The 25592-nt window shown below is 54.1% G+C and overlaps 7 protein-coding genes and 1 non-coding gene across 8 annotated transcripts; 6 read left to right on the top strand and 2 right to left on the bottom strand.

Moving 5' to 3' along the window:
• The first annotated feature begins 182 nt into the window (after positions 1–182).
• On the top strand, positions 183–2666 carry HD553DRAFT_75863 (ras family-domain-containing protein). Its single transcript, XM_046184473.1, has 8 exons — positions 183–382; positions 1053–1142; positions 1619–1629; positions 1714–1835; positions 1916–2007; positions 2074–2155; positions 2223–2341; positions 2406–2666. The coding sequence occupies exons 1-8, from the start codon at positions 374–376 to the stop codon at positions 2544–2546; spliced, it is 666 nt and encodes a 221-aa protein (XP_046034948.1). The 5' UTR covers positions 183–373; the 3' UTR covers positions 2547–2666.
• A 1021-nt stretch (positions 2667–3687) lies between these two features.
• HD553DRAFT_315035 (putative NADP-dependent alcohol dehydrogenase C 2) lies at positions 3688–5563 on the top strand. The gene is made up of 7 exons (XM_046180432.1): positions 3688–3929; positions 4001–4090; positions 4170–4192; positions 4266–4481; positions 4553–4981; positions 5050–5187; positions 5268–5563. Exons 1-7 carry the CDS (start codon positions 3902–3904, stop codon positions 5439–5441), a joined length of 1098 nt encoding a protein of 365 aa, XP_046034947.1. The 5' UTR covers positions 3688–3901; the 3' UTR covers positions 5442–5563.
• Positions 5564–10088: 4525 nt separating this feature from the next.
• Positions 10089–10178, top strand: HD553DRAFT_t81. Its single transcript has one exon. It is a non-coding gene; the product is annotated as a tRNA-Cys (tRNA).
• Positions 10179–10517: 339 nt separating this feature from the next.
• HD553DRAFT_315034 (uncharacterized protein) lies at positions 10518–12090 on the top strand. Its single transcript, XM_046180431.1, has 4 exons — positions 10518–10928; positions 10983–11188; positions 11280–11692; positions 11801–12090. The coding sequence occupies exons 2-4, from the start codon at positions 10986–10988 to the stop codon at positions 11872–11874; spliced, it is 690 nt and encodes a 229-aa protein (XP_046034946.1). The 5' UTR covers positions 10518–10928; positions 10983–10985; the 3' UTR covers positions 11875–12090.
• Positions 12091–12632: 542 nt separating this feature from the next.
• On the bottom strand, positions 12633–15179 carry HD553DRAFT_75786 (putative Serine/threonine protein phosphatase 2A catalytic subunit). Its single transcript, XM_046184472.1, has 8 exons — positions 14937–15179; positions 14110–14193; positions 13710–14009; positions 13413–13611; positions 13280–13340; positions 13086–13196; positions 12941–13004; positions 12633–12862 (listed from the first exon to the last, which is right to left on the bottom strand). Exons 1-8 carry the CDS (start codon positions 15030–15032, stop codon positions 12854–12856), a joined length of 924 nt encoding a protein of 307 aa, XP_046034945.1. The 5' UTR covers positions 15033–15179; the 3' UTR covers positions 12633–12853.
• A 225-nt stretch (positions 15180–15404) lies between these two features.
• On the top strand, positions 15405–17623 carry HD553DRAFT_315030 (uncharacterized protein). The gene is made up of 4 exons (XM_046180430.1): positions 15405–15588; positions 15684–15802; positions 15988–17375; positions 17468–17623. Exons 1-4 carry the CDS (start codon positions 15481–15483, stop codon positions 17473–17475), a joined length of 1623 nt encoding a protein of 540 aa, XP_046034944.1. The 5' UTR covers positions 15405–15480; the 3' UTR covers positions 17476–17623.
• Positions 17624–18305: 682 nt separating this feature from the next.
• Positions 18306–23276, top strand: HD553DRAFT_75746 (uncharacterized protein). The gene is made up of 7 exons (XM_046184471.1): positions 18306–20973; positions 21036–21380; positions 21443–21524; positions 21582–22226; positions 22289–22468; positions 22531–22895; positions 22971–23276. The coding sequence occupies exons 1-6, from the start codon at positions 18451–18453 to the stop codon at positions 22842–22844; spliced, it is 4089 nt and encodes a 1362-aa protein (XP_046034943.1). The 5' UTR covers positions 18306–18450; the 3' UTR covers positions 22845–22895; positions 22971–23276.
• An 83-nt stretch (positions 23277–23359) lies between these two features.
• HD553DRAFT_315025 (cutinase-domain-containing protein) lies at positions 23360–24662 on the bottom strand. Its single transcript, XM_046180429.1, has 4 exons — positions 24277–24662; positions 23755–24207; positions 23650–23690; positions 23360–23585 (listed from the first exon to the last, which is right to left on the bottom strand). The coding sequence occupies exons 1-4, from the start codon at positions 24513–24515 to the stop codon at positions 23509–23511; spliced, it is 810 nt and encodes a 269-aa protein (XP_046034942.1). The 5' UTR covers positions 24516–24662; the 3' UTR covers positions 23360–23508.
• Between the last annotated feature and the right edge of the window lie 930 nt (positions 24663–25592).

Below are 25592 nucleotides of genomic sequence, written 5' to 3'. Positions count from 1 at the left end.
GCCTACAACGCTTTGGGAAAGACCTTCTCTTCATCTGTTTCTGGACGTATTCAACAACCAGAGTACACTCAGGTCGGATTCGAATTCGAACAGCTTGGACTTGGAGGAAACACTCTATTGAGCTACTTTAACGGTACTCGGAACCCCCGCATACACGAACGTCGAGCACAAGCTACAGATCAAAGTACGAACAACGAACACACGAAGAATAGTCACGAATCAAGGGAGAACAGTCGAACGGTCCATTATACTGTACCGAAAGACCACGGAATCGAAATCGACTCGAAATTCGAATCCCATCAATCAGCCAGAACTTGCGGTATTGGTTCTTAAGGGAAAGTCATTTGTGATCTAGAGGTCTACTGCTATCATCATGTCCAAGGTGAGCATCTTTTCGACTTTCAGACCTCTTGGGTGTTGTAGCCGGCCGGCCTGTCGACGGTGGACAAAGAAAGGGCAAGAATGGAGCTGATCAGAAATCGATTCTTCCCCCACTCCTCTTCGTCTCCACTGGATTCCGCTGGCTGGTGTCGTTTGGACGCTCTTTACCCCTTGGTCGTCAATCGTCAACCATCCTGGCTTATTCATGGTCTATGTCCAACCGCCATCGCACGGAAACGGATCCACTCCTTCAACGACATCCCCTCCCTTCCGATCACATCTCGGCTCCGACTCCGGCCTACCTTTACCCTGGATCCGTATACATTTGAAACGACAATCTCACATTCTATCTCGGGCTGGAAACCTCTCCGCGGATACTTCCACTCATACCGGTCTGATCTGATCTGATCTGATCTGATCTGATCGTGGACCTGATCCGCTGGCATGAATCGGATCCGTTACATATGCGACGGGGATGCTCGGTTTGGATGGTTGGACCTTTGTGTGCTGGATCAACTTGCCCATGAATCGGATCACGCAATCTTCGGATCCTGCAATGCAAATACTGCTATCCCGCTATTTTACCTTCGAAATCAAACCTTATCAACAATCACCCGTAATCAAAACAACCTGCACACTCAACCCCGACCCGAACCCGCCCGACATCACAGGCTCAATTCCTTCGAGAATACAAGCTCGTCGTAGTAGGCGGTGGAGGTGTAGGAAAGTCTGCGTTGACGATCCAGTTTATCCAGGGACATGTGAGTCTCGGTTAATGATCGGTTTCGCTCTCGGTTGTGGTCGTGACTAGGGTCTTGAGGAGGAGGTCAAGGGGAGGATGGGTGGTAGGATAGGGAACAGGTTACATCTCCGAGCTTGGGACAGAATGGGATGGGTCGGGCGGCGTGTATTGCGAAGCTGAGGGGAGGATGGTCTTCCGAAGCGAGACGATAGCGAACAGGCAGGCGGAAAGGATCCAAGAGTCTTGGAATGGAGCTCTGGATGAACATGAAGAACGCTATCGAGACGTTCCGAACAGCATACATCACTCGCAATCTTGCTCGCACCGATGGGTGTAAGATGAATCAGGTCGATGACGGGGAGATGGGAAGGTGGCATGACCGTTGACATCCGAGTCACCGAGCGAGGAGCGGATCGAGCTGTTTCGTCACGAGTCGCACAGTATTGCGAATCACCAAGCTGATCATCAAATAATTCCGTGTGGTCTTCCCTCTAGTTCGTGGATGAGTAAGCCGTCTACATTACTGGGATCATTATACTCGCCTGTTCACACTGGCTAATCAAACCGGAAATTTCCGTCTCACCCTATAGGTACGACCCAACTATCGAGGATTCTTACCGTAAACAGTGTTTCATCGATGACGAGGTCGCACTGCTCGACGTCCTGGATACGGCCGGTCAGGAAGAATACGGCGCGATGAGGGAACAATATAGTCAGTGATCGGGACCATTGATTTCTTGCTTTCTCGACATACTTGGTCTGATCCATTGAACGATTTGGCCCCGAAACTAGTGAGGACCGGGGAAGGGTTCTTGCTCGTCTATAGTATCACGTCGAGACCGTCGTTTGACGAGATTAGCGTTTTCCACCAACAGATCTTGCGGGTGAGTGCAATGAAGAGCTAGAGGTCAGGGCTGAACGCTGGTGTTGACGAAATTGACTCCCGGCAGGTCAAGGACAAGGATTATTTCCCGGTCGTCGTGATCGCCAACAAGATCGATTTGGATAATGAACGACAGGTACACCGGGAAGGTCAGCCATTTCCGTTTTCGTCCCGGGCAACTGAGCGTGTGCTAATCTCGTTTACGGGCGCTCATAGAGGGCCAACAACTCGCACGATCATTTGGGTCGACGCAGATGGAAACGTCTGCCAAGGCAAGGATCAACGTGGATGAGAGTTTCCATGAGCTCGTTCGAGCGATCCGAAAGTTTAACAAGGTGCGCCATGGTCTGCCTCTGTCCGCTACATTTCTCTTGTATTGACCCGGTCTCGCTCATGCAGGAGTCCTACCCGACTCAAGCTGCCGCTGCAGGTGGCGCAACCGGACCGATTGGCAACGGCATCGGAAACACCCCAGCCCGAAACAAGCGAGGCGGAACGGACGACACGCATTCGGACGGGTGCAAATGCGTGATCGTCTAGCGAGGTCACTACAGCCAGGCTACATTTCCCTCCCTTCTTTTCTTCCTTTTTGGGTGCCCACTTGGTGTCACAATGCGGCAGACTTTTCTCGGTTGTTTCTTCTCTTACACCGTCCGTCGATCAATACCCCTCTTTTCTTCCCAGCCGCATTCCCACTCCTGCCGCGGCCCAAAGCCAGCCAGTTTCAGTTGTCTTTGTCGAACCATTGCCGCTTTGTCACATATATCTCTGATCGAGTGTTATAGTATTTTAATCCCATGTCTTGCGCTTCGATCGCGACTTGTTCCGCGTTGCCGAATCTGCATCGACTCGCATAACCCGATATGCGCCAGGAAGCTGAAGACGAGCCGAATCATTATTGTATCAGTAGACATTACCGATCTTGTGCTTCGCCGACTCGCTCTTGGGTTCTGCCTGGATTCTCTCTTTTTCATAGTGGAAGTGAGTGATTGGCTTTTGCCTTTTCTTAAATGGTTTGGTTTCACATCTAGGACACCGGATGCCTCCTGAGTTGGGATCATTTTCAGCCTTTTACCTAAACACTCCTCCTCTAAAAGAAAACAGAAGCGCTACTCTTGCTGGGGTAGGGGTTGTAACAAGCAAGCTGGGATCCAACGTACTTGTAGATTCCTTGATGTCCCATAGCGGTTATGTTTCACATGTATACAGATACTTCTGTGGTGTGACACCCCAACGTTCACGCTTGTGACTCCAGACGCCTTGGAACGATGGGCAACCTGTATCGCAATACCTTCCGCCTAGGTATTTTTCTGCCTGGTGACTCGAAAACATTAGCGATTACAAACTATGTACAAAGAAGATACGAAATCGCGCGGTGGTTGAAATTGCCGCGCCAAAGCGATGCGACGGCACAGGGGATACTGGTACAGAAGTCCAGAGCAAGATCCACCTCTTTCGACGAGGTTGATGGGCTCACGAAACATATGCGAGCGTGTGGGAGACTGGTGAAACGATCGGGTCGCGCGTCGAATTGTTCGAGAAGGGCGACGAAACGGAAAGATCCCCGCGCCTCCACCTCGTCGTGACCTCCACTTGCTGTCGATCGCCGGTGGCTATTGTGACGTCGATTTAGCCAACCACCATTGCCGCAATCTCGTCTGCCGTATCAATGACAAACCAACGTGCAACGTCGGTCGATTCGGTCGAGGGGGATGCGGCGCTTTGGGTCGATGATCGATGACGATGGTGCGGTGGACATGTATATATATGGATAGGGGTTGCACCTCAATCTGAACGATTCAACCGGTTCAGGTTCTCATCGTCAACACATCAATCTTGACAAGCTCAACCCTATACCCTACACAAAAATAAATCAAAACCAAGCTACCGATATAATGTCTGCTACCGACTACAAGTTCGAAGGTAGGTCTCGCTTGCAAGATTCTTTCTGACGAGCTGTACTGACGGGTCCCAAACCCCTAATCGTCTTTCAGGTTGGGGTGCTTTCGGTCCCGACTCGGTTGAGGGAAACTTCAAGAAGTTCGAGTACGAGCCCAAGCCATGGGAGGAGACTGATGTCGACAGTACGTTGATGCCTTTGATCGCTTGCGTTGATAACCTTGGAGTTACTGACCTCGTCTTCTTTGTTACATCCACTTTCAGTCAAGATCATGTACTGCGGTGTCGTGAGTGGTCCAAGTTCAATCGCTCGCTCCGATCGACCCTCAATCTAACTCTCGTGCGATTCAACCTTATCAGTGCGGATCCGACTTGCACACCGCTTCATCCGGATGGGGAGCTGCCGACTACCCTCAAGTCGTCGGGCACGAGATCTGTGGTGTCGCCGTCCGAGTCGGCTCCAAGGTCACCCACATCAAGGAGGGAGACATCGTCGGTGTCGGTGCCCAGTGTGACAGCTGCAACGATTGCCGCGAATGTAACAAGCAGAAGGAGAACCGATGCACTGGTATGGTCGTAAGTTTGAGGATCTAGAATAACCAGAACTGGATGCACCGAAATCTAATTTCTCTCTTCATATCACATAGGGAACCTACGGTGGCAAGTTCAAGAAGGAGGGCCCTGCTAAGGACGCCAAGAGTTACGGAGGCTACGCTTCCTACAACCGATCTCCCGGTCACTTTGTCGTCAAGATCCCTGACGGCCTCGACCCCGCCTTTGCCGCGCCTATGCTCTGTGGAGGTGTGACCGTTTACAACCCGCTCGTCTCCAACGGCGCCGGTCCCGGTGTCGACGTCGGTGTCATCGGAATCGGAGGTCTCGGACACTTTGCTCTATTGTTCGCCAAGGCCTTGGGTGCCAACGTCACTGCCATCTCGCACTCGGAGAGGAAGAAGGAGGATGCCATGAAGCTCGGCGCTTCCAAGTTTATCGCCACTCACTCGGGTGGGGAGCAGGATTTCGCCCCGCACGCCAGGTCGTTGGACCTGATCATCGCGACCACCAATGATCCCGAGGTGCGTTTCAGGTCTGACCAAACGGAAGCCTAGCAAAAGCACTCATTCAGCACCATTCCTGCGCACAGATGCCCTTGGGCGGATACTTGTCCTTGCTACGACCCGACGGCAAGTTGATCCTCGTCGGTGCTCCCGAAAAGCCCCTCCCTGCGCTCTCGCCGTTCCAACTTATTCCCGGGTCGATCTCGATCGGGGGCAGCATCATTGTGAGCACCTGTCCTGCCGCGACTCCACATAGTAGTGATCATCGTTCTGACGCCTTGTATACTTCTCCGCTTGTCACTAGGGCTCCCCTTCATTGATCTCCGAGATGCTCGACCTCGCCGTCAAGCACAAGGTCGAGCCTTGGGTTCAGAAGCGATCGATGGACAAGGTCAACGAGGTCATCCCACTCATGAACAAGGGTGACGTCAAGTACCGATACGTCCTTGTCAACGAGGAGAACGGTGGGAAGCTATAATCGTTGGACAATAGGAGCATCTGTAGGAGGAACACAAATACGTACACGCAGAGGTGTCTTGTAACCGGTGACAATAGACGAAAATGAAGTACAAATTGTGCCGCGTCGATTGTGAGATTGCGAAATTGACGACCACGAGGACGACCAGGCTCTGACTGGATGTCGAAAACCGGTACAATTCGTTGCACGAGGCTCTGTTACAACCTGCGTCTTGTTCTTTGCATAGCAAGAGGTGCTCAGTAGTAATCGCTCCGGGATTCCATCAGACCGAACTTGATGGGTGATCTGATGCGCCCGGCAGAGACGTGAAGGCGATCGAGAAACTCCACCTCGGGTCATGCAGGCGCAATGACGTGTGGACCGTTCCCTGACCAATTCAAGGGACGTGGCAAGCGGGACGGTCGGACTGGAGGAAGGAGACGATGTTGCAGGGGCGAGTGGTAGGCGGCAGGCCGCAGGCCGATAAGCAAGGCAAGAGGGCATCAGTTGCACAGTTGCCAGACCGGACCAGACAGCGCCCCAGCCACATATCAGGCCTAAGGGGCTGGACCGGCCGATATTGATGTGACAAGGGCAGGGCAGGCGAGAGGGCGATGGCATGGCCATGTGACGGCCAGATGTCCAGCCCATCTGCAACACCAGTCAGACAACTCTGACGCTGCCCAAGAAGTGCCGTGCCCAAGGTGTGTCTCTGGACAAGTCTCCCCGGGTGAGCTGTGCCAGGGAGCTCTGAGGTCAGGGAAGCAGGAGACATTGTGTGCCTTGTGTGACTCCATCACCTATCGCTCCCATCGAAGGAGGCGGTAGCTCAGTGGTAAGCGGCAGGCCGCAGGCCGATAAGCAAGGCAAGAGGGCATCAGTTGCGCAGTTGTCGACTTGGACAGCTCCCAGCGACACATCATGTTACGGCTGGGTAGAACCTCGGTGTTAGGTCTGCTCGATCGGATGTACCTTCTTGTCAGAGCTCTCAGGACGAGAATCGTGTCTCGTCTGAAGCTTGTCTATCCCAGCCCATCTGCAACACCAGTCAGACAACTCTGACGCTGCCCAAGAAGTGCCGTGCCCAAGGTGTGTCTCTGGACAAGTCTCCCCGGGTGAGCTGTGCCAGGGAGCTCTGAGGTCAGGGAAGCAGGAGACATTGTGTGCCTTGTGTGACTCCATCACCTATCGCTCCCATCGAAGGAGGCGGTAGCTCAGTGGTAAGCGGCAGGCCGCAGGCCGATAAGCAAGGCAAGAGGGCATCAGTTGCGCAGTTGTCGACTTGGACAGCTCCCAGCGACACATCATGTTACGGCTGGGTAGAACCTCGGTGTTAGGTCTGCTCGATCGGATGTACCTTCTTGTCAGAGCTCTCAGGACGAGAATCGTGTCTCGTCTGAAGCTTGTCTATCCCAGCCCATCTGCAACACCAGTCAGACAACTCTGACGCTGCCCAAGAAGTGCCGTGCCCAAGGTGTGTCTCTGGACAAGTCTCCCCGGGTGAGCTGTGCCAGGGAGCTCTGAGGTCAGGGAAGCAGGAGACATTGTGTGCCTTGTGTGACTCCATCACCTATCGCTCCCATCGAAGGAGGCGGTAGCTCAGTGGTAAGCGGCAGGCCGCAGGCCGATAAGCAAGGCAAGAGGGCATCAGTTGCGCAGTTGTCGACTTGGACAGCTCCCAGCGACACATCATGTTACGGCTGGGTAGAACCTCGGTGTTAGGTCTGCTCGATCGGATGTACCTTCTTGTCAGAGCTCTCAGGACGAGAATCGTGTCTCGTCTGAAGCTTGTCTATCCCAGCCCATCTGCAACACCAGTCAGACAACTCTGACGCTGCCCAAGAAGTGCCGTGCCCAAGGTGTGTCTCTGGACAAGTCTCCCCGGGTGAGCTGTGCCAGGGAGCTCTGAGGTCAGGGAAGCAGGAGACATTGTGTGCCTTGTGTGACTCCATCACCTATCGCTCCCATCGAAGGAGGCGGTAGCTCAGTGGTAAGCGGCAGGCCGCAGGCCGATAAGCAAGGCAAGAGGGCATCAGTTGCGCAGTTGTCGACTTGGACAGCTCCCAGCGACACATCATGTTACGGCTGGGTAGAACCTCGGTGTTAGGTCTGCTCGATCGGATGTACCTTCTTGTCAGAGCTCTCAGGACGAGAATCGTGTCTCGTCTGAAGCTTGTCTATCCCAGCCCATCTGCAACACCAGTCAGACAACTCTGACGCTGCCCAAGAAGTGCCGTGCCCAAGGTGTGTCTCTGGACAAGTCTCCCCGGGTGAGCTGTGCCAGGGAGCTCTGAGGTCAGGGAAGCAGGAGACATTGTGTGCCTTGTGTGACTCCATCACCTATCGCTCCCATCGAAGGAGGCGGTAGCTCAGTGGTAAGCGGCAGGCCGCAGGCCGATAAGCAAGGCAAGAGGGCATCAGTTGCGCAGTTGTCGACTTGGACAGCTCCCAGCGACACATCATGTTACGGCTGGGTAGAACCTCGGTGTTAGGTCTGCTCGATCGGATGTACCTTCTTGTCAGAGCTCTCAGGACGAGAATCGTGTCTCGTCTGAAGCTTGTCTATCCCAGCCCATCTGCAACACCAGTCAGACAACTCTGACGCTGCCCAAGAAGTGCCGTGCCCAAGGTGTGTCTCTGGACAAGTCTCCCCGGGTGAGCTGTGCCAGGGAGCTCTGAGGTCAGGGAAGCAGGAGACATTGTGTGCCTTGTGTGACTCCATCACCTATCGCTCCCATCGAAGGAGGCGGTAGCTCAGTGGTAAGCGGCAGGCCGCAGGCCGATAAGCAAGGCAAGAGGGCATCAGTTGCGCAGTTGTCGACTTGGACAGCTCCCAGCGACACATCATGTTACGGCTGGGTAGAACCTCGGTGTTAGGTCTGCTCGATCGGATGTACCTTCTTGTCAGAGCTCTCAGGACGAGAATCGTGTCTCGTCTGAAGCTTGTCTATCCCAGCCCATCTGCAACACCAGTCAGACAACTCTGACGCTGCCCAAGAAGTGCCGTGCCCAAGGTGTGTCTCTGGACAAGTCTCCCCGGGTGAGCTGTGCCAGGGAGCTCTGAGGTCAGGGAAGCAGGAGACATTGTGTGCCTTGTGTGACTCCATCACCTATCGCTCCCATCGAAGGAGGCGGTAGCTCAGTGGTAAGCGGCAGGCCGCAGGCCGATAAGCAAGGCAAGAGGGCATCAGTTGCGCAGTTGTCGACTTGGACAGCTCCCAGCGACACATCATGTTACGGCTGGGTAGAACCTCGGTGTTAGGTCTGCTCGATCGGATGTACCTTCTTGTCAGAGCTCTCAGGACGAGAATCGTGTCTCGTCTGAAGCTTGTCTATCCCAGCCCATCTGCAACACCAGTCAGACAACTCTGACGCTGCCCAAGAAGTGCCGTGCCCAAGGTGTGTCTCTGGACAAGTCTCCCCGGGTGAGCTGTGCCAGGGAGCTCTGAGGTCAGGGAAGCAGGAGACATTGTGTGCCTTGTGTGACTCCATCACCTATCGCTCCCATCGAAGGAGGCGGTAGCTCAGTGGTAAGCGGCAGGCCGCAGGCCGATAAGCAAGGCAAGAGGGCATCAGTTGCGCAGTTGTCGACTTGGACAGCTCCCAGCGACACATCATGTTACGGCTGGGTAGAACCTCGGTGTTAGGTCTGCTCGATCGGATGTACCTTCTTGTCAGAGCTCTCAGGACGAGAATCGTGTCTCGTCTGAAGCTTGTCTATCCCAGCCCATCTGCAACACCAGTCAGACAACTCTGACGCTGCCCAAGAAGTGCCGTGCCCAAGGTGTGTCTCTGGACAAGTCTCCCCGGGTGAGCTGTGCCAGGGAGCTCTGAGGTCAGGGAAGCAGGAGACATTGTGTGCCTTGTGTGACTCCATCACCTATCGCTCCCATCGAAGGAGGCGGTAGCTCAGTGGTAAGCGGCAGGCCGCAGGCCGATAAGCAAGGCAAGAGGGCATCAGTTGCGCAGTTGTCGACTTGGACAGCTCCCAGCGACACATCATGTTACGGCTGGGTAGAACCTCGGTGTTAGGTCTGCTCGATCGGATGTACCTTCTTGTCAGAGCTCTCAGGACGAGAATCGTGTCTCGTCTGAAGCTTGTCTATCCCAGCCCATCTGCAACACCAGTCAGACAACTCTGACGCTGCCCAAGAAGTGCCGTGCCCAAGGTGTGTCTCTGGACAAGTCTCCCCGGGTGAGCTGTGCCAGGGAGCTCTGAGGTCAGGGAAGCAGGAGACATTGTGTGCCTTGTGTGACTCCATCACCTATCGCTCCCATCGAAGGAGGCGGTAGCTCAGTGGTAAGCGGCAGGCCGCAGGCCGATAAGCAAGGCAAGAGGGCATCAGTTGCGCAGTTGTCGACTTGGACAGCTCCCAGCGACACATCATGTTACGGCTGGGTAGAACCTCGGTGTTAGGTCTGCTCGATCGGATGTACCTTCTTGTCAGAGCTCTCAGGACGAGAATCGTGTCTCGTCTGAAGCTTGTCTATCCCAGCCCATCTGCAACACCAGTCAGACAACTCTGACGCTGCCCAAGAAGTGCCGTGCCCAAGGTGTGTCTCTGGACAAGTCTCCCCGGGTGAGCTGTGCCAGGGAGCTCTGAGGTCAGGGAAGCAGGAGACATTGTGTGCCTTGTGTGACTCCATCACCTATCGCTCCCATCGAAGGAGGCGGTAGCTCAGTGGTAGAGCGGCAGATTGCAATGGTGCCTGTTGCAAGGTATCTGTAGGTCCCCAGTTCGATCCTGGGTCATCTCTCTTTTTTGTCCGTTCTCATCTGCAGCTCCTTTACAACGAAATTTCGGCGCGTAGAGCCGCCGCTCTAGGCAGGCTTGACCTCACCTACTCCCGACTGAACCCGCCTTGCCGCATTCTCGTCCAAATCTGGACGTCTGGCAGCGTACGTGATACAATGTAGAGAGATCTCGGGTTGTCTCTCAAGGCTCACAGCGTCGCAGGACGGCTCAGCGGTTCTGCACGCGGGCGACGCGCAACTCGAAACTCGTATCACTTCGTCAACACCTTCATTCTTCGCCCCGCCCCCTGCTCTGCTAGCTGCTAGCGCTATGCTGATATCGCTGACGTCACACACCTTTCATCTAATCTGCGCAGCGGGTTACCGCGAGGATTACCCCGATCCATGCGATCCTTTCTGCCAAGTCGGGGAGGATCGAGGGGGCGGAAGGGGCCAAGAGATCCGGCAATCTCGTGCAGCCAGCGAGCAGCGAGCAGATTGTTTGGAGCATCGGTCGTGGTCGAGCGAGATCGGTGTAACTTTGCGCTGTGTCCAAAACACGATATAGCTTCACGAGATTTTCGCCTCTTCGGTCTCGCGCGCAATTGCTTCTCGCTTCTCGATTCAAGTCATCCACAGCTATACGCTATCAGCTATAAGCTATACGACGTACAATCAACCTCGACCAACTCTTTCAACCAGTTAGACCTGAACGATACTACAGGTCTAACCCTACAAGCCAGCAAAGCAATACACACTTCATAACCTCATAAGTAAGGCACCTTGTCATGGTAGAGTAAACCCATACTAACAAACGATCGAACCAGACCATGTCCACGAGACTCGCCCTCGCATCCCTCTCTCTGCTCGTCATCTCCCTACCTTCCGTCCGAGCGGATACCTGCTACTACTTTGGACGCCCGTATGAGTGCGATCGGGGTGGCCTGTCTACGGGTGCTCGATGGGGTATCGGAGCGGGAATCGCAGTGGGAGTGATCGTGCTGGTAATGTTCTTCAGTTGGTGGAGGCGAAAGTGAGTCCAGCCTAGTCTGTTCATGAGGATTTTGTCGCCTCAAGACCAGATCAGATGTTGACGAAAAGCTGTTTTCCATCGCCGTCCCCAGGCGAATCATGTCGGCCTGGAAGAAGCACACCCAGAACAACAACCAAGAAGGACTCCCTTACCACAACAACGACACCAATACGGGGTACTACAACAACACCCAATACCCGAGCTCGTATGGCAACAACGAACAGTACGCTGCGCCTCCCGGTGCTCCTCCTATCAAACAACCCCAGACCGCCTATACCCCGAGCATGGCCGGTGCATACGGCTCGAACGGTGGCACCTATTCGTACGGTCAAAATCAAGCCCAGAACAACGATGCGGGTCCAGACTACGAGTACAGGCAGGCCGAAGAGAACAGGTTGGCCGAGGAGGCCGAGGCTAGGCGGGCTGCTGGGAATGTGAGCGGAGAGCCTGCCCCGCCAGGTTATGACATGGCCGTTCAACCCACTGGAAACGGGGTTCAAGGAGGTGAGTCTGGTTTCTTCGACATCAAGGACGGCTTTCTTTTCCATCCAGAGAATGTAGTCAAGCAGTCGCTGAGCTGACCTGGATTTTGATCGTTATTTTCCTCTTTAGCCGGGTCGTACCAACCTCCTACTGGACCTCCCCCTGGTAAAGGTCAACGACAAGCCAGCGGCGGGGTCGTCTAGATCCAACTTGCTTGATCGATCCATGCCGGACCGTTGCACGTCCCACTATGCTATACCCTCGACGATCGGAAATGTGAGACAGTTTCACCTGTCGGCAAGTTTCAGTACTGTACAAGGTCAGACAAGAGGCAAGAAGACGGAAGAAAGATAGTAAATTCCATTGTAATACATCATCGCAGTAGGCGATATGACGACTATAATAACACATGTACATCGCCGGGTCGATCGAGGTGTGAGTGTGGCCGTCATCGTGACAAGGAAGGTAGGTGGAACAAGCACGCGCTCAAGACCGCCTTTGGACGGCCATCTTGGCCTCGGAGTTGTTTGGCAAGAGGTCCGGAATGGACGTTTCTTTGTGTTCTGTGAGTCTCGTGGCATGTCCCGCCACTTTCTCTCCCTTGCATCTATCCGCAATCTCGCCGTCATCCGTGTTGTCGCACGCCACAAGAGGCACGAGCGGTGTAGGAGGATGAATACGATACTGGTCCATGTCTCCACGACATTCAATTCTAATTATACATTGTTCACACCAAGGTAACACTGAGCGAAAAGACACAGAGACGGGACAGAGCCGAGAAAAAGAATCGACGCATGGCCGACGGTTTCGTCTAGTCTAGTCGACCTAGTCCCGGCGAGAAAGAAGTCCATGGTATGGTTTGCCGACGTCATAAGAAGGGGAAAATATGTCTAGACCATTGTTGCTCGGCTGTTGCCACCCATATGCGCCTGCATGGCCCGATATCGAGTCGAAGAAGAAAGTGTTTGCCGTCCTCGTCAAAGTCGTTATTTTAAGAGGGTGGTGTGTAAAGGGAGAGGTTGACGATGTAAAGATTCGAAAGGGGTTCTCAGGTAGTCCTTCTCTGCCTCTAGTTCGTATCCGTGAGATTCATCTTTTTGAGCGTCGTATACAACCGTCATGAACGGGGGTGGGGATATGAGATGGCGAAAGACAGAACAGGACCAGCGATCGAGACGACGTCTATAGGAACTGTTCGGTGCCAGAAATGATTCGAGTTCAGCCTTGGAACCTCGAGGGGCTCAGAATGGCTGTGACGACGAAACTCACGTAATCAGGGGGTCGTCGGGAAACGAGCGGCTCTCCGGCCCTGGGAGCGGGGTCGAATTGCAAGCTAGGACAAGATCGCGTTTGTTAGCACTTTAGCGTCGAGAACAGGATCGCACATTCTGAGTGGCGAAGAACAACAACTCACAAGGTGTACTTCAGGTTATCGTCCACCTCGAGGATAGCAGCCTGATTACCACATCGGTAACAATAGTTTGGAGCAGAAAAGATGGTAACGACGTTCTTGTCTTGCGACCAGCTGTGGCGGGACAAAGCCGAGCGGATTCGGTCAGCTATGTCTGGCAGAACGATGACCACTAGTAGCTGAAAAGATAGACGTACGAGTAACCTTCCATGACAAGTTGGTGCGCACGAGCGACCAGGGTGAGCCCGTTGTTGTGGTCTATCACGCAGAGATTCACGTCAACACAAGGTATCCCCACGAATCCACAAACTCGCCATCAAGTGGACTCACTGAACGCCTCGCTGATATCCTGTCCAAACGTGTACCCGGCACCTCTCGGGCTGATTCCCCATCCACACCTGTCATCCGGGTCAGACCACAAGAGGTCACACATGGGTCCTTCATGAGGAACTTCTTGGATCCTGTCGATAGCTCGGATATGGTCGAGCGTGTCGATCGAGGGGGAGAGACCTCCGTGCAAACAGAAGATCTGCGAATGTCGTTTGAAAAAGGGGGATATTCGAGCAAAATCAGTTTCGCTCTTCCCGGTCGGTTTCCCCACTTAAGGAGCCGTCGCCCATGACTGACCTGGTTGTCGATCAACGCCGTCAAGGGCAGATAATCGAACAGGTCCGTGAAAAACTTCCAAACGTTTGCATTCCCATACTTTCGCAAACACTCGTCGTAGAACCCATAAACCTGGGTGATCTGCCTAGACTCGTGGTTACCCCGGAGGATGGTCACTCGATCTCGGTAACGGAGTTTCAGGGCGACGAGCAGGGTGACGGTCTCGACCGAGTAGTAGCCTCGGTCGACGTAGTCGCCCATGAAGAGGTAGTTGGTGTCGGGGGAGTTGCCTCCGATGCGGAAGAGCTCGGAGAGGTCGTGCTGAGCGAGCGCAGAGTGCGAGGCGAGCATATAGTCAGCCGTAGCTCTTTTTGGAAGGCACTTTCTACCGATCAACCACGATCCGTCATTGACGACTCACGAACTGTCCATGAATATCACCACAGACGGTAACAGGGCACTTGACGGGCTGGACATTGGACTCCTCCATGAGGACTTCCCGGGCCTGTCGTTTCAGTCATTGATAAACGAGAACCAAGGAGGAGAGGGTGTTTGTGGTGATCCCAGCCGTGTTGTTCATTACGGTTTGTCCAGCGAAGAGGGAGGATGGCAGTGCGGGATTTGGGGCGGAAGAAGAAAAGACACGAAGGGAGAGCAAGAGTTGATAATCAGCACCCGGCTGCAGCAAAGTTCGACTGAATTTCAATACCAGTCAAAAGGAAACCCGAAAGGACAAGAGGAAAAGAGGAGAAAGGCGATCTGATTTCCAGCTTTGACAGCCTGGACGACAGCGACTAGCCGCCCAGTCTGGTCTCAGGATCCCGTAACAAGGACGAGTATCGGGATATGTGAGAAGCTTCGGAGATATTGCCTCTCAAGCTTGAAGATTCGAATCGGCGGTCGGTGGATATCGATGAGGTATGGTACGGGGGTGCATCGAAAAAGGTCGGGGTTGTTTGCACACGCGGTTTCGCACGCTCTTGATGTCGGTCGCAGTGTGTACCCAAAGCAGCTCGAAATGCGATGTAGACATTTGAGAGCAGGTGTATCTCGACAGGCCAGTTGTGATGCCGTATTGGAGCGTTCGTCCTGCATACCGGTCTCTCCCTTTTGACCCGACCCCCGTCCTTTCCGTTGTATGTTCGGGTCATCACAGCGACCATCCCCTTTCTGGGGTTCCCTCTTGTATCTGTCCTTCTTCTTGCAAGTCGCCTGGCACTAAACAACAGGAACATCTCCCCGACTAACCTTGTCGCACAACTTTTTCACTTCACCCTCACTCAGGGGTTTACAGTTCATCAACTGGGCGATCCAGACGTCTGGGTCTTCCGACGAGTTGGACATGGCGGGCAGGGCGAGGGAAGGGGTCCTTTTCCTTCTTGATGGGAGTGTTTTGAGAGGTCGTGTGTCCTGTGGCGACTACTAGGGTAGGTGGGCTAGGTTGATGACGGTATGTGACGTTGAAGGATGATGACGACGATATGGTCGAGTTGCAAGTTGAAGTGACCTTTGTGTGTGTGCAGCGTATGACTGCTGTGATGATGATGATGGAAGACGAGCGCGTCTCCTCCCACTCTCTCTGGGCTTTCTCACGCGTCATCACCTAGTCGTGTCGAGTTTTAAGGCAGCCCAGAGGTCTGATTACGCAATATATTTCTCTAGAGGGGCGACCGACCATCTCGATAATTTCGAGAGGTTCATCCATCAACTCAACCATTACTAGACCAAAAGACATTTGGGATCATAACCACATCTCATCATCACTACCAAAAACATAGAACCTACTTACAACATGTCCGACTCGCACATGTTCACATGCATCTCATGCGCCGTCGCCTTTAATGACCCGGCCATGCAGAGGTCTCATTTCGCCAGCGATTGGCACCGATACAACATGAAGGTGAGCTGCAGTCGTTTGCCTCTCTACTGTCCCCGGTGTTCTGGGAAGCTGAATTGAGTGAACGTCTGTTTTTGATGTATCATGGGCGATGGTAGAGGCGAGTCGCCTCGTTGCCTCCAGTCTCGGCCAACATGTTCAACGAAAAGGTGCTCGAAAAGAGGGAACAGAACGCTATCAGGTTGGATCCCCGTGGGATGCACTGTGATTGTTGCCGGTAAGCAAAGTTTCAAATCAATGTGCAGGCGTAGGTGCTGTTGGCTGACAAGCTCGACCTTTCTTGCATTTCTACGATTTTATTGCCTGTTGCCACGAAATGCTCAAAAATCCAATCACCCGACCTCTTTCGCCACTTTGTTACTTCCCCCTTTGAACGTCCTTTTTCAACCTTACTCTCGACAGCAAACAATTCTCGACGGAGAACGCTTTCCGAACCCACGTAGCGAGCAAGAAACACCGTCTGGTGGAAGCCAAGTGGAGAGCAGACCAGGCTCGCAACCCCGGTCAAGTCCCCTCTGCGCCCGTTGGTGACGAGGATGAGGACTCGGAGGAAGAGAGTGAGAGTGACGAACAGGTCGAGAGGGTCATCTTGGAGACGACGAGAAAGCCTGAAGAGGAAGAAGAGGTCAAGATGCCCGAGACTGTCGCTCCCGCTCAACCCGCGTCGTCCTCGACTTCCACTGCGGGCCAACAACAGCCCGTAGCGAACAAGAAGCTGTCCCACTTGATCGCCGAGCACGACGAGGGCAAGGCCGATGAGGCCATGGATGAAGACAACGACGACGAACTCGCCTTGACGCTCGAACAAAAGCTCCTCGCCTCCCGTTCGCTCCACCCTACCCACTGTCTCTTCTGTTCAGCCAAATCCACCTCGATCGACAAGAACCTCGACCACATGTTTTCCAAACACAGCTTTTACGTCCCCGAACGACAGTTCCTGGCAGACCCAGCCGGGTTCATGCTCTACCTAGCTGAAAAATTGGCCATCGGCAACGTCTGCTTGTTCTGTGAAGCCGAGTTTGGGACCCTCGAAGCTGTGCGGGGCCACATGAAGGACAAGAGACACCAGAAGATTCGGTACGAGGATGACAACTCCCGGGCAGAATATGCCGAGTGGTATGACTTCTCGAGCTCGTACCCGGATGCCGAGGAGAGGCGATTGAAGGATGTCGCTAGGACCGAGAGGAGAGAGGAGAGGAGGCTGAGACGGGAGGCCAAGGAGGAGAAGAGGAGGAAGCGGGAGGAAGAGTTGGAGGGTGATGGTGGGTGGGAAGAGGACGAGGGTGAAGGCGATGAAGACGGGGAGATGGAGGTGGACGAGGTTGTCGTCGTTGACGAAGCCGCGGACGATTCGAGCGAGGTGTCGGACGATACCGACGAGTCCGATTTCGAGGAAGACGACCACGGCATCTCCCTCGCCCCCGACGGTCTTTCCCTCCGACTCCCCTCGGGTCGAACGCTCGGTCACCGATCCCTCAAGGTCTACTACCAACAGAACCTCCGACCCGAATCCGAGGAAGCGCGGGATTCGACCTCGACGGCATTGACGACCAAGCTCCGTTCGGTCCGTGCAAAGTTGGCGGACCCTTCGTTGAGCTTGGTACCCGTCGGCGGAGGATCCGGAGCGTTCGGAAAGGGTCAGATGGTCATGAAGGCGAGGAACGCGGGCGAGGCCAAGTGGGCGAAGAAGTTGGGTAGCAGTCATCTGGACCAGAGGAAAAAGGAGGCGCCGAGGCAGTTGGTCAGTATGCGTGGGGGGAACAATCAGAAACATTACAGGGACATGTTGCGTGAGTACTACGGTCATCGTGTTGGGCCGAAAACAAAGGCGGTCGGGAATATGTCGGCTTATACGACGTCTTTGCTTTGTTCATCTTTACAGTGCAATGATCGATCGAATCTCGATCGTTTTGGCCTTGTATCTCCCCTCGACTCCCTTCTTCCTTCTACAATTTGCTTGTGTTGTCTAGTCACCATACTGCGGTGGATTCGTGTATAATCGATGTATAGACGGACGGCTATCTGTTATATCCTTTTTTTTCTTTGCGCTGTCAGAATTTAGACCTTGCGGCATGGCGCGGTCGCGGGGGTTTTGGAGTGCTGTGACAATCGACCCCGCGACGGGACGATGCCTGTGGGATTATAGAGTCGCCTGATCCACAGTCCGATTGGACGGAGGGTGGAAAGATTATCACCTTGCACCTTGCTCCCTTGTAGTCCATACTTGCATACTTGCATCCTTGCATCGGGTGGCTGTGTGTGTGTGTTTCACTGTGTTTTCATACGCGTCGCCCCTTTGATCGCACGTTTCTGTCGACTCGGAGTCCAGAAATAATTCGATCAAAGTCCCGCAAGTCCCCCCAGAGTAGCCAGTAGTAGCTACCAGCCCGAATCATATTCCATTTTACACAGACAGGCTTCCACATTCAGATTCTCGACACCGGGACACCACTCTGGAGATCAAGAGCTCAGCATACATCATGTCCAGACATTGAATCCCAAAGGATACCCATCGTCGTTGTTGGATGCAGAACGACCGGCATCAAGGTCCTCTGACGCAAGTTCAAGGCGATAAACAAGGGGTCGGATAACGACCTCGAGCCACAGCGAAAGAAGACACAACACGGCCGAAGAATTCGAACACCATCGCCCTCGTCCAAAGAGAGGCCACAAGGAGCCGGGACGTTGGATCTATGCAGGAACATCGAGCTGGGTGGTCCGTTTCGAGGAGACCACACGCGGTCGCAGTCAAATCCGCCTGAGCGTCGAGTGGTAAAGTCGACCCGTTCGATTCAGCGACAGCTCCAGCTAGAAACGACTGACTGGTCATACGCTGGATGAAGCCAGTATATAATTGGGCCCAAGATGACCCCGCCTGCTAAGCTCAAGGTCAAGGATTTTCAGGAGGAGGATGGGCCTCCTACCTCGTCGGCTGTGGCACCGGTGTCCCCTGCTACTGCAGGACAGGTGGTTTCGTTAGGTACGACGTCTGAATGGGCAGCAGAGGAGGCGCTGGGACAGACGCCCACGTCGGCTGGGTCAGGGAAAGGTGAAAAGACGGGCGAAAAGAGGAAAAAGAGGTCGGGACCGGGAAATAGCGGTGATCATCATCACAGGCGTGGCCATCGCGCACAAGATTCTCCCAGATCAAGGGAACCGAGCGGACCGCCGATGTTCGCCGAACAATTATTCCATTCCCCCTCGCTTCGGCCCGGATTGCCTAGCAACGCTACGTCGAGCACAATACACCCGCTCGTGCTTCCCAATGAAGCTTTACCCGCTACAAACCCTTTGATCAGGAATGACATCCACCCGACATTGATGCCCGGTCGAAATAGAATGGGATGGTACGACGTCGAGAACTCGGAAGTCTTTCGCGGCGCAACCGAAAGGCCGCAGAATCGGGATGGGTTTCCATTACCTCCCGCGGAAGCGGAAGATATAAAGGGAGAAAGCGCTTTGGATTCCGATTCTTCCTCGTCGTCCTCTTCCTCTGGCTCGTCCAGGTCGGGAGGGAAGAGGAAGAGAAGACGGAGGAGGAGGAGGTATTTCCGCAGAGGGTCTACTTCGTCATCCTCGTCTTCATCCTCGTCATCGTCCTCATCCTCGCGGTCGGATAGGTCTTCTAGATCTTCGAGATCGTCCTCATCAGCCTCCGGGATGGAGATCGGCAGACGAGTCACCCGGGCGGTGGATTTTGCACTGGGCAGGAGGAGGAACTCGTCATCCTTTTCCTCTTCTTCGTCCTCCTCGTCGAGTTCTTCCGGTGAAGAAGACGGGACGGCGAGTGAGGCGGACACGGTATCTTGCGGGACTGGCTGTCCCGGTTCCACGGTAGACGGGCATCATCATCACCACTCCAAGAAAACTCGACCGAGACGCCGCTCACGATCTCAGTCGAACAAGAAAAAACGATCGTCTTCCAAGACGGGCAATCATCGACAGCGCCATCGGACTCCGTCGAAAACCCGGGGCGGAGGTCGAAGAGCGAGGAGCAGGACATTTTCATTCGCCACCCGGAGCTCTTCTCCGGACCGTAGCGTCACGGTAGGCGGAACGAGGAGAAAGATCGTTCCAACTAGACGAGAGTTTAGTCTGTTGCTCCCCGGACCTATTGGAGAGGAAGAGGATCTGGGAACGGGCTTGATGGGCAAGAGCGTAGCGTTTGCTGCTTTGCCCCATTCGAGATTGGGAGGGAAGAAGAATGCGATCATGTCGACGTCGGCCCTTGGGGGTGTAGGGTCGCCCGTACTGGATCCAAACGAACCTGCACCGCCGCCCCCACTCGAAGGGGACGTTTTGCAACCGGATTGGAGGTCGAGGCTGATGACGACGCCTTCGCTGCCGCAAGTCTTGGAAAGGATCAAGCGGGAGAGGGAAAAGTCGGGATACGAGGAGGCGTTCCTGAGAGAGAGGGAGGTCAAGGAAAAAGAAAAGGCTAGGAAGCGGGAACGTGAAAGGAGAAGACGGCGTGGTGGTCATCATCGACATCGAGAGCAGGAGGACGATAGGGGTCGACACCTAAGGCGATCACTTCGCGCTTCTGGGCCCGAAACTACGAGCGAGAAGGATGAGCCGAGTATATCACGACCGCCGTCCCAGTCGGCATTGGATGAGATGGTACCTCGGCTAGAGGACAAATCGGTAGCAGGGCCGTCATTGAGCAAGAATCCTATTTCCCGAGCCAGCTCGTGGACACATAGTCTGCTCGGACACGCAACAGAGCGGCGGTCTGCGGGAGGTAGGAAACGTCGAGCGATCATTGACCTCTCGACGGAACAAGACACGCCAACTGTGACTCCGCAGCCGTCTCCACCTGCGACTGGCGTTCCGCCTGCCATGCAACAGGGTACAACGGAACAACGGCGAAGTAGGCCGGGTAGATCTAGGTCGAGATTGTTGCAAATCAAGTCGGATTTCGGTCTTGAAGGCGGCGACGCCGCTGCGGATTCGACTTCCGCCAGGCGGACCAGTAGCTTGACGGATGTCGTCGGCCTTGGAAAGACTGGCGCTGTCAACGCCGAAGAGGCGAGCAACACGTCGTCCACATCGTCTGATGCAACCAAGACCGATATCGTGAGACCGAAATCAGCCTCGGATTTGCTAGGCATGAATCGCGATCCGGTATCGCGATCCCACAGCTCGACCCAATTGCATACGCATCCGCATCGCAACAAACCTCCGCTCTTTGTCTTGCCCCCAGTACCTCGCCCCGCGTTACTCCGGGGCCAGACAGGGGCCGCAATCGGTCATCGCCCACCCACACTCTTGAGAACCATCGAAACGGCTGAAGCCGACGTCGAGATTGAGAGGAAGCTTGGGAAAGATGGGTGCTGGTGGCTTGACGTGAGCTGCCCTAGCTGGGAGGACCTACGGGATCTAGGAGAGGTATGTCGGGCAGTTGACCGGGTCCATTTTTACCTCGCTCTAGCTAACCTTGCGATTGACAGCTGCTTCACCTGCATCCGCTAACACTTGAAGACGTCTTGCAGCAAGATCCTCGAGAAAAGCTGGACGTTTTTGAAAACCTTGGTTATTACCTCATCGTCTTCCGAGCTATCGACGAGACGTACTTCAAGTACACTGCTCCCGATACAGGATCAGCACTGATGAAGCCTGGCGGCTTTCTGCCCACCTCCAAACGTAACGGCAAGTCCTCGACATCACACAAGTCTGGCAGAAAAAAGGGAAAGCTGGAAATTGTCGAGGACAACCCGGGAAAGGAAGGTTTGGAAGGGGTGGGTGTTGGTGGTATCAACATCTACCTTGTCGTCTTCGCGGATGGCATCGTCAGCGTGAGTCAGGATTGTCACATACCGGAGAATGCCACGACTCACATATATACGATGCACGTCAGTTCCACTTTGGAGACATTTCCAAACATATCGATCGAGTGAGGGAAAAGATTTCCACCTTGGATAAGGAATCTACCAACGCTGGTACGTACATCATTCAGAGGGTGCAAGAGGCCGCGCTTATTGGGACTCCATCTTCAGAATGGATTGCACACGGTCTGATGGACTCGATTGTCGATACCTTTTTTCCTCTGATCGGCCACATCGACGATGAGGTGGACGAAATTGATTCGCTTGTCATCGACCCCTCGACCAAACCGCGCAAGCCCGAGAGAGCCCGACCTGGTCTGGTCGAAGCCGATCTCAAGGCTACGCTAGCGCAGAACAATGGAATCGAGCTTTCCGACCGGTCGTCACCACCAGCTTCTAACGAAAAGGCCTGGTACCAGAAAAAGAAGAAGACCAAAAGCTGGAAACCGCTCGCGCGGTTGACCCGCAAGCTCAAAACGTTTCCGGGTCAGCGCTTTGCAGCGTGGCGCATGCGGTATCGGCTCTGGCGAACGGAGAGCAAAGTGGGAGCCATGTTGGGCATGCCCGCTCGAGCGATGCACAAAGTGGTACTCTTTCTCGGCCTGAACCAGTTCCGACGGAAGAACCCAAATCGAGACGCTGCCTTCCGACCCGTCTTTGATCGGTCACTCATGTTGAGGCGCATTACGGAACTACGCAGATTGACTACGGGTCTGACTCGCTTGCTTGGTAGCAAGTATCAGGTCGTCACTCGGTTGAAGAAGCGGGCCGCTGAGGAGAACGGCGAGGTCGGAGCGTACATTGGTGATGTGCAAGGTGAGGATGGCGTTTTTTTCGGCAGTCGAGGTGTGTCGCTGAAATTACGGTTACTGCCTTAGATCACATCCTGATGCTTCAGACCTCGCTCAACCATTACGAGTATATTCTCTCCCATTGCCAACCTGCGTACATGTCGTATCTCGGCGTCACAAGCTCGATCGTGCGAGGTGACATCTCCAACATGATTCTCGCGCTCTCGTGTGTCACAGTTGGGTACCTTCCAATGCAATTTGTGACCTGTGAGCATCACGAGCTCCGAGCTATCGATTTGTAGTCACGCTGACAATTCTCTTCTTGACAGCCCTCTTCAGCGTAAATGTCCACATTCCAACCAACCTCGGACCCGAGTCTGGGCTCTATGGGGAAGCTCGTCGCAACGATGGATCGCGTCGACCTCTCAAATTATTCTTTGTGGTCATGGCCATCGTATGCGTTATCGCTGTGGCCATGATGCTGTTGATCCGCTACTGGCGATGGCAGGCAAAGCAAAAAAGTCGAAGCAGACGAACACCGCAGGTCGATACCCTGACCGTGACCGTGGACGGTTCTCATTGGTGGGCTACGAGGTGGCAGACCGTCAAGTTCAAGTGTCAGGGCTTGATCAAAAAGGAATAGGCGATGTGCGAGACTTGGAGTTCACATCGCGGTTGCCGCGCATGACATTGGGTACGTCACGACCCCGGGGCGTATGTGCCATCATAATATATTCATAATCACGACGATCCACGAATTTGGCACGAGATCTAAGGCATGCGGACAATGTGACACAAGCATCACAACTTTGCGATTGCAACCATCCTCGTAAGGATAGCCGTTTTGCCCATGTAGTCTGGAGCTTTGCAAGCAGATAAAGACCTATCAGTATAAAAACCAGACGGCTAGTCGCGCGTTTCACCGAACTTCTCTAGAAATCAGGGGGTGTTGAGCTTCGAAACAACTTGCTTCTGACGCCCGTGCACCTACACGTTGGTTCACTTCATATCGTGATGATCCATACACCTTACTGCCTCTATCAAGGTAGGAAAGCCGAAAGTGAATGAAAGGTGCTCTGGTAGCTCTGATCACTACTGTACTTTTACATTCGTCCTGTGTACTTTGGTATACCTCACAACACACACGTCATAGAAGCATAATGAATTGATATTGACGTAATTTCATTGGCATAACGATTGACAAAATCCCCCATTTCCGATCCATTCGAGGCGCTCAAGCCCCAACATTTTCCTACTCCCGTTCACTTTTGCGCGAATCGAGATGTTTCCCTCGGACCATCTTCGGTCTAGGCGAGCTGCTTGATGGCAAACTCGTATCCCTGGTTCTGGGTACCGGTGCTTCGAGGGTATGCGAGATGAGCGGCTGTTTTTCGAAGCATTCAGTTAGTCTCCTCGTGTGAAATTAGACTTCTACTGATTGGACCTACCATTGATTCCGTATCCGTGAGTGGTGTCGCAAACACCGTCACTGCAGGACCAAACATGGTTTGAGAAACGGTACATGGAGTAATTGACGTCGACACTGAACTCACCCGTAGTTGCAGACGTCCAAGGTCTTGCTGACATAGTTGGAAGGGATACCACCGCCAAAGGCCGAGAGACCGTTGACGAACTTGGTAGTGGTACCTCCATTGGTGTCGACGTTGCAAGCGAGACCCGACTTGTGTTCGGGGTTACCGATGAGGAAGACACCCTTGACGGCGTCAAAGGCGTTTCCAGTCAACCTTTCCAAGGCGTTGACGGTAGCGGCGGCTCCCTGAGAGTAACCCTCGAGGTAGAAACAGTGAGTGGGGTCCGAGGCGAGGGTCGAGGTGACCTTCCTGACGATGTCGGCGGTACCGGCGCTGGACTGTTGGCTAAAGTCGGCAGCGTAGACGGTGCTGTAGATCTGTCCTCCCTGGAGCTGGGCAGTGATCCTCGAGTTCATGGTAGTGAATCCGGTAGACGGGCCCTGCCTCTCACCGGTTCCACGGGTGTTGATGATGCTGGAAGAGGCGACAAGCGCGAGTCAGTACTGGATCGGGAGAGGGCAAGTCATGGAAAGGGGGACTGACGTGTATCGAGGGCATGTAGCAGAGACGGCTCGCTCAGTGACGACGGGGGAGGCCATGCAACTGGAGACAGCGCAGGCGAGGGCGATGAAGGCGGAGGTGAGCTTGACCATTTTGGAATGAGATTGGTAGATGTTGATGACGAGGGAGAGTTCGAGTAAGGTGAAGACTGATGAAGTGAGTGGAGAGATGAGGAGGAGGCGAGAAAAAAAAAGAAAAAGAGGCAAGGACCTCCTCCCCATCCGCCTTATATACCTTTTCCTGTCGTATGAAACGCCTACCCGTCGCTCGAGTGATTACCGGTAGACGACCTCGATCTCTCGACTTTTCGGTTAGCGCCTCGTGGAAGGATCAACCCATTTGTCGCCAAGTTTCGGAGGCAATCATCGATTTGTCGCAAGGTTTCCGTTGAAACCAGGGGCACGGGGGGAAGGGGCATATATGAATTAGCTCGCGCGCGTGCACGCGGGATACAGGCAGGCCCCTCGCTGTCGCAGTCGCGCGTCGCTTGTCGCCCCACTCCTCGATTCTTCCCGACAGATATTGCGTGTGGCGACGGAATGACTAGCCTAGCACCCGGCGTCTGCTTTCGCCAGGGTTCTTTTCCCGATGGAGTCCCGTGATCGAAAGGCAGGAGGACACCGGGATATCGCCATCCCTTCTTCTAGCGACGGGTATGAAGACTGACAAGCGACAAGCTCGACAAGGCGACATCGCGACATCGGTAAAACGATATTTCTTCTATGCCCGAAATATGCGCCAGACGCCTGCGCGTACCTGGACTCGATAAACGGTTGATCGTCTGGAATCGACGTCTCTTCCGCCTGGAGCGCGGGCGGGAGGTGCAACCGCCTGATAACCGAACCAAGATATTGTCGGTCAATTTGTACAGCGACTAGTGCTCGAAGGCTGAACTCGCCGATGATGGTTGTCGGCCGAAATTCAGACTCTACACGAGCCACACGTTCGTGACTGTAAGACTGTCGCAGAGGGAAGAATCGAACGGCCGACCGTGTCGTATTCAAACCAGAGGCACAAGCTGATCATCCGCGAGAATCGCCTTGAACGTCGTAAGGGGCCGTCCATCAGGACTGGTCGTTTCAGGCAGTGCGAGCGCTGTAGTCAGAGATAGTGAAAAGCGGAACGTTTCGGATGGCAATCTATTGTTCACGAATACAGGAGAGGATACTCTTGGCTTATATGTGTCGTTTCGCTAGGCAGAAATCAATCCGTGAGAGATAAGGTCTACGGTGGATGCCGCATTCGCATACCTGTTCTCTCGTATCATCGGGGTTTCATAGTTGTTCTTGAAATCAGCC

The sequence above is a fragment of the Filobasidium floriforme genome, assembly GCF_021052385.1.
Source record: "Filobasidium floriforme strain CBS 6241 chromosome Unknown HD553scaffold_17, whole genome shotgun sequence".
Classification (NCBI taxonomy): Eukaryota; Fungi; Basidiomycota; class Tremellomycetes; order Filobasidiales; family Filobasidiaceae; genus Filobasidium; species Filobasidium floriforme.
Note: the sequence above shows the minus strand (reverse complement) of the source record. Positions and strands in the feature narration are given on the sequence as shown.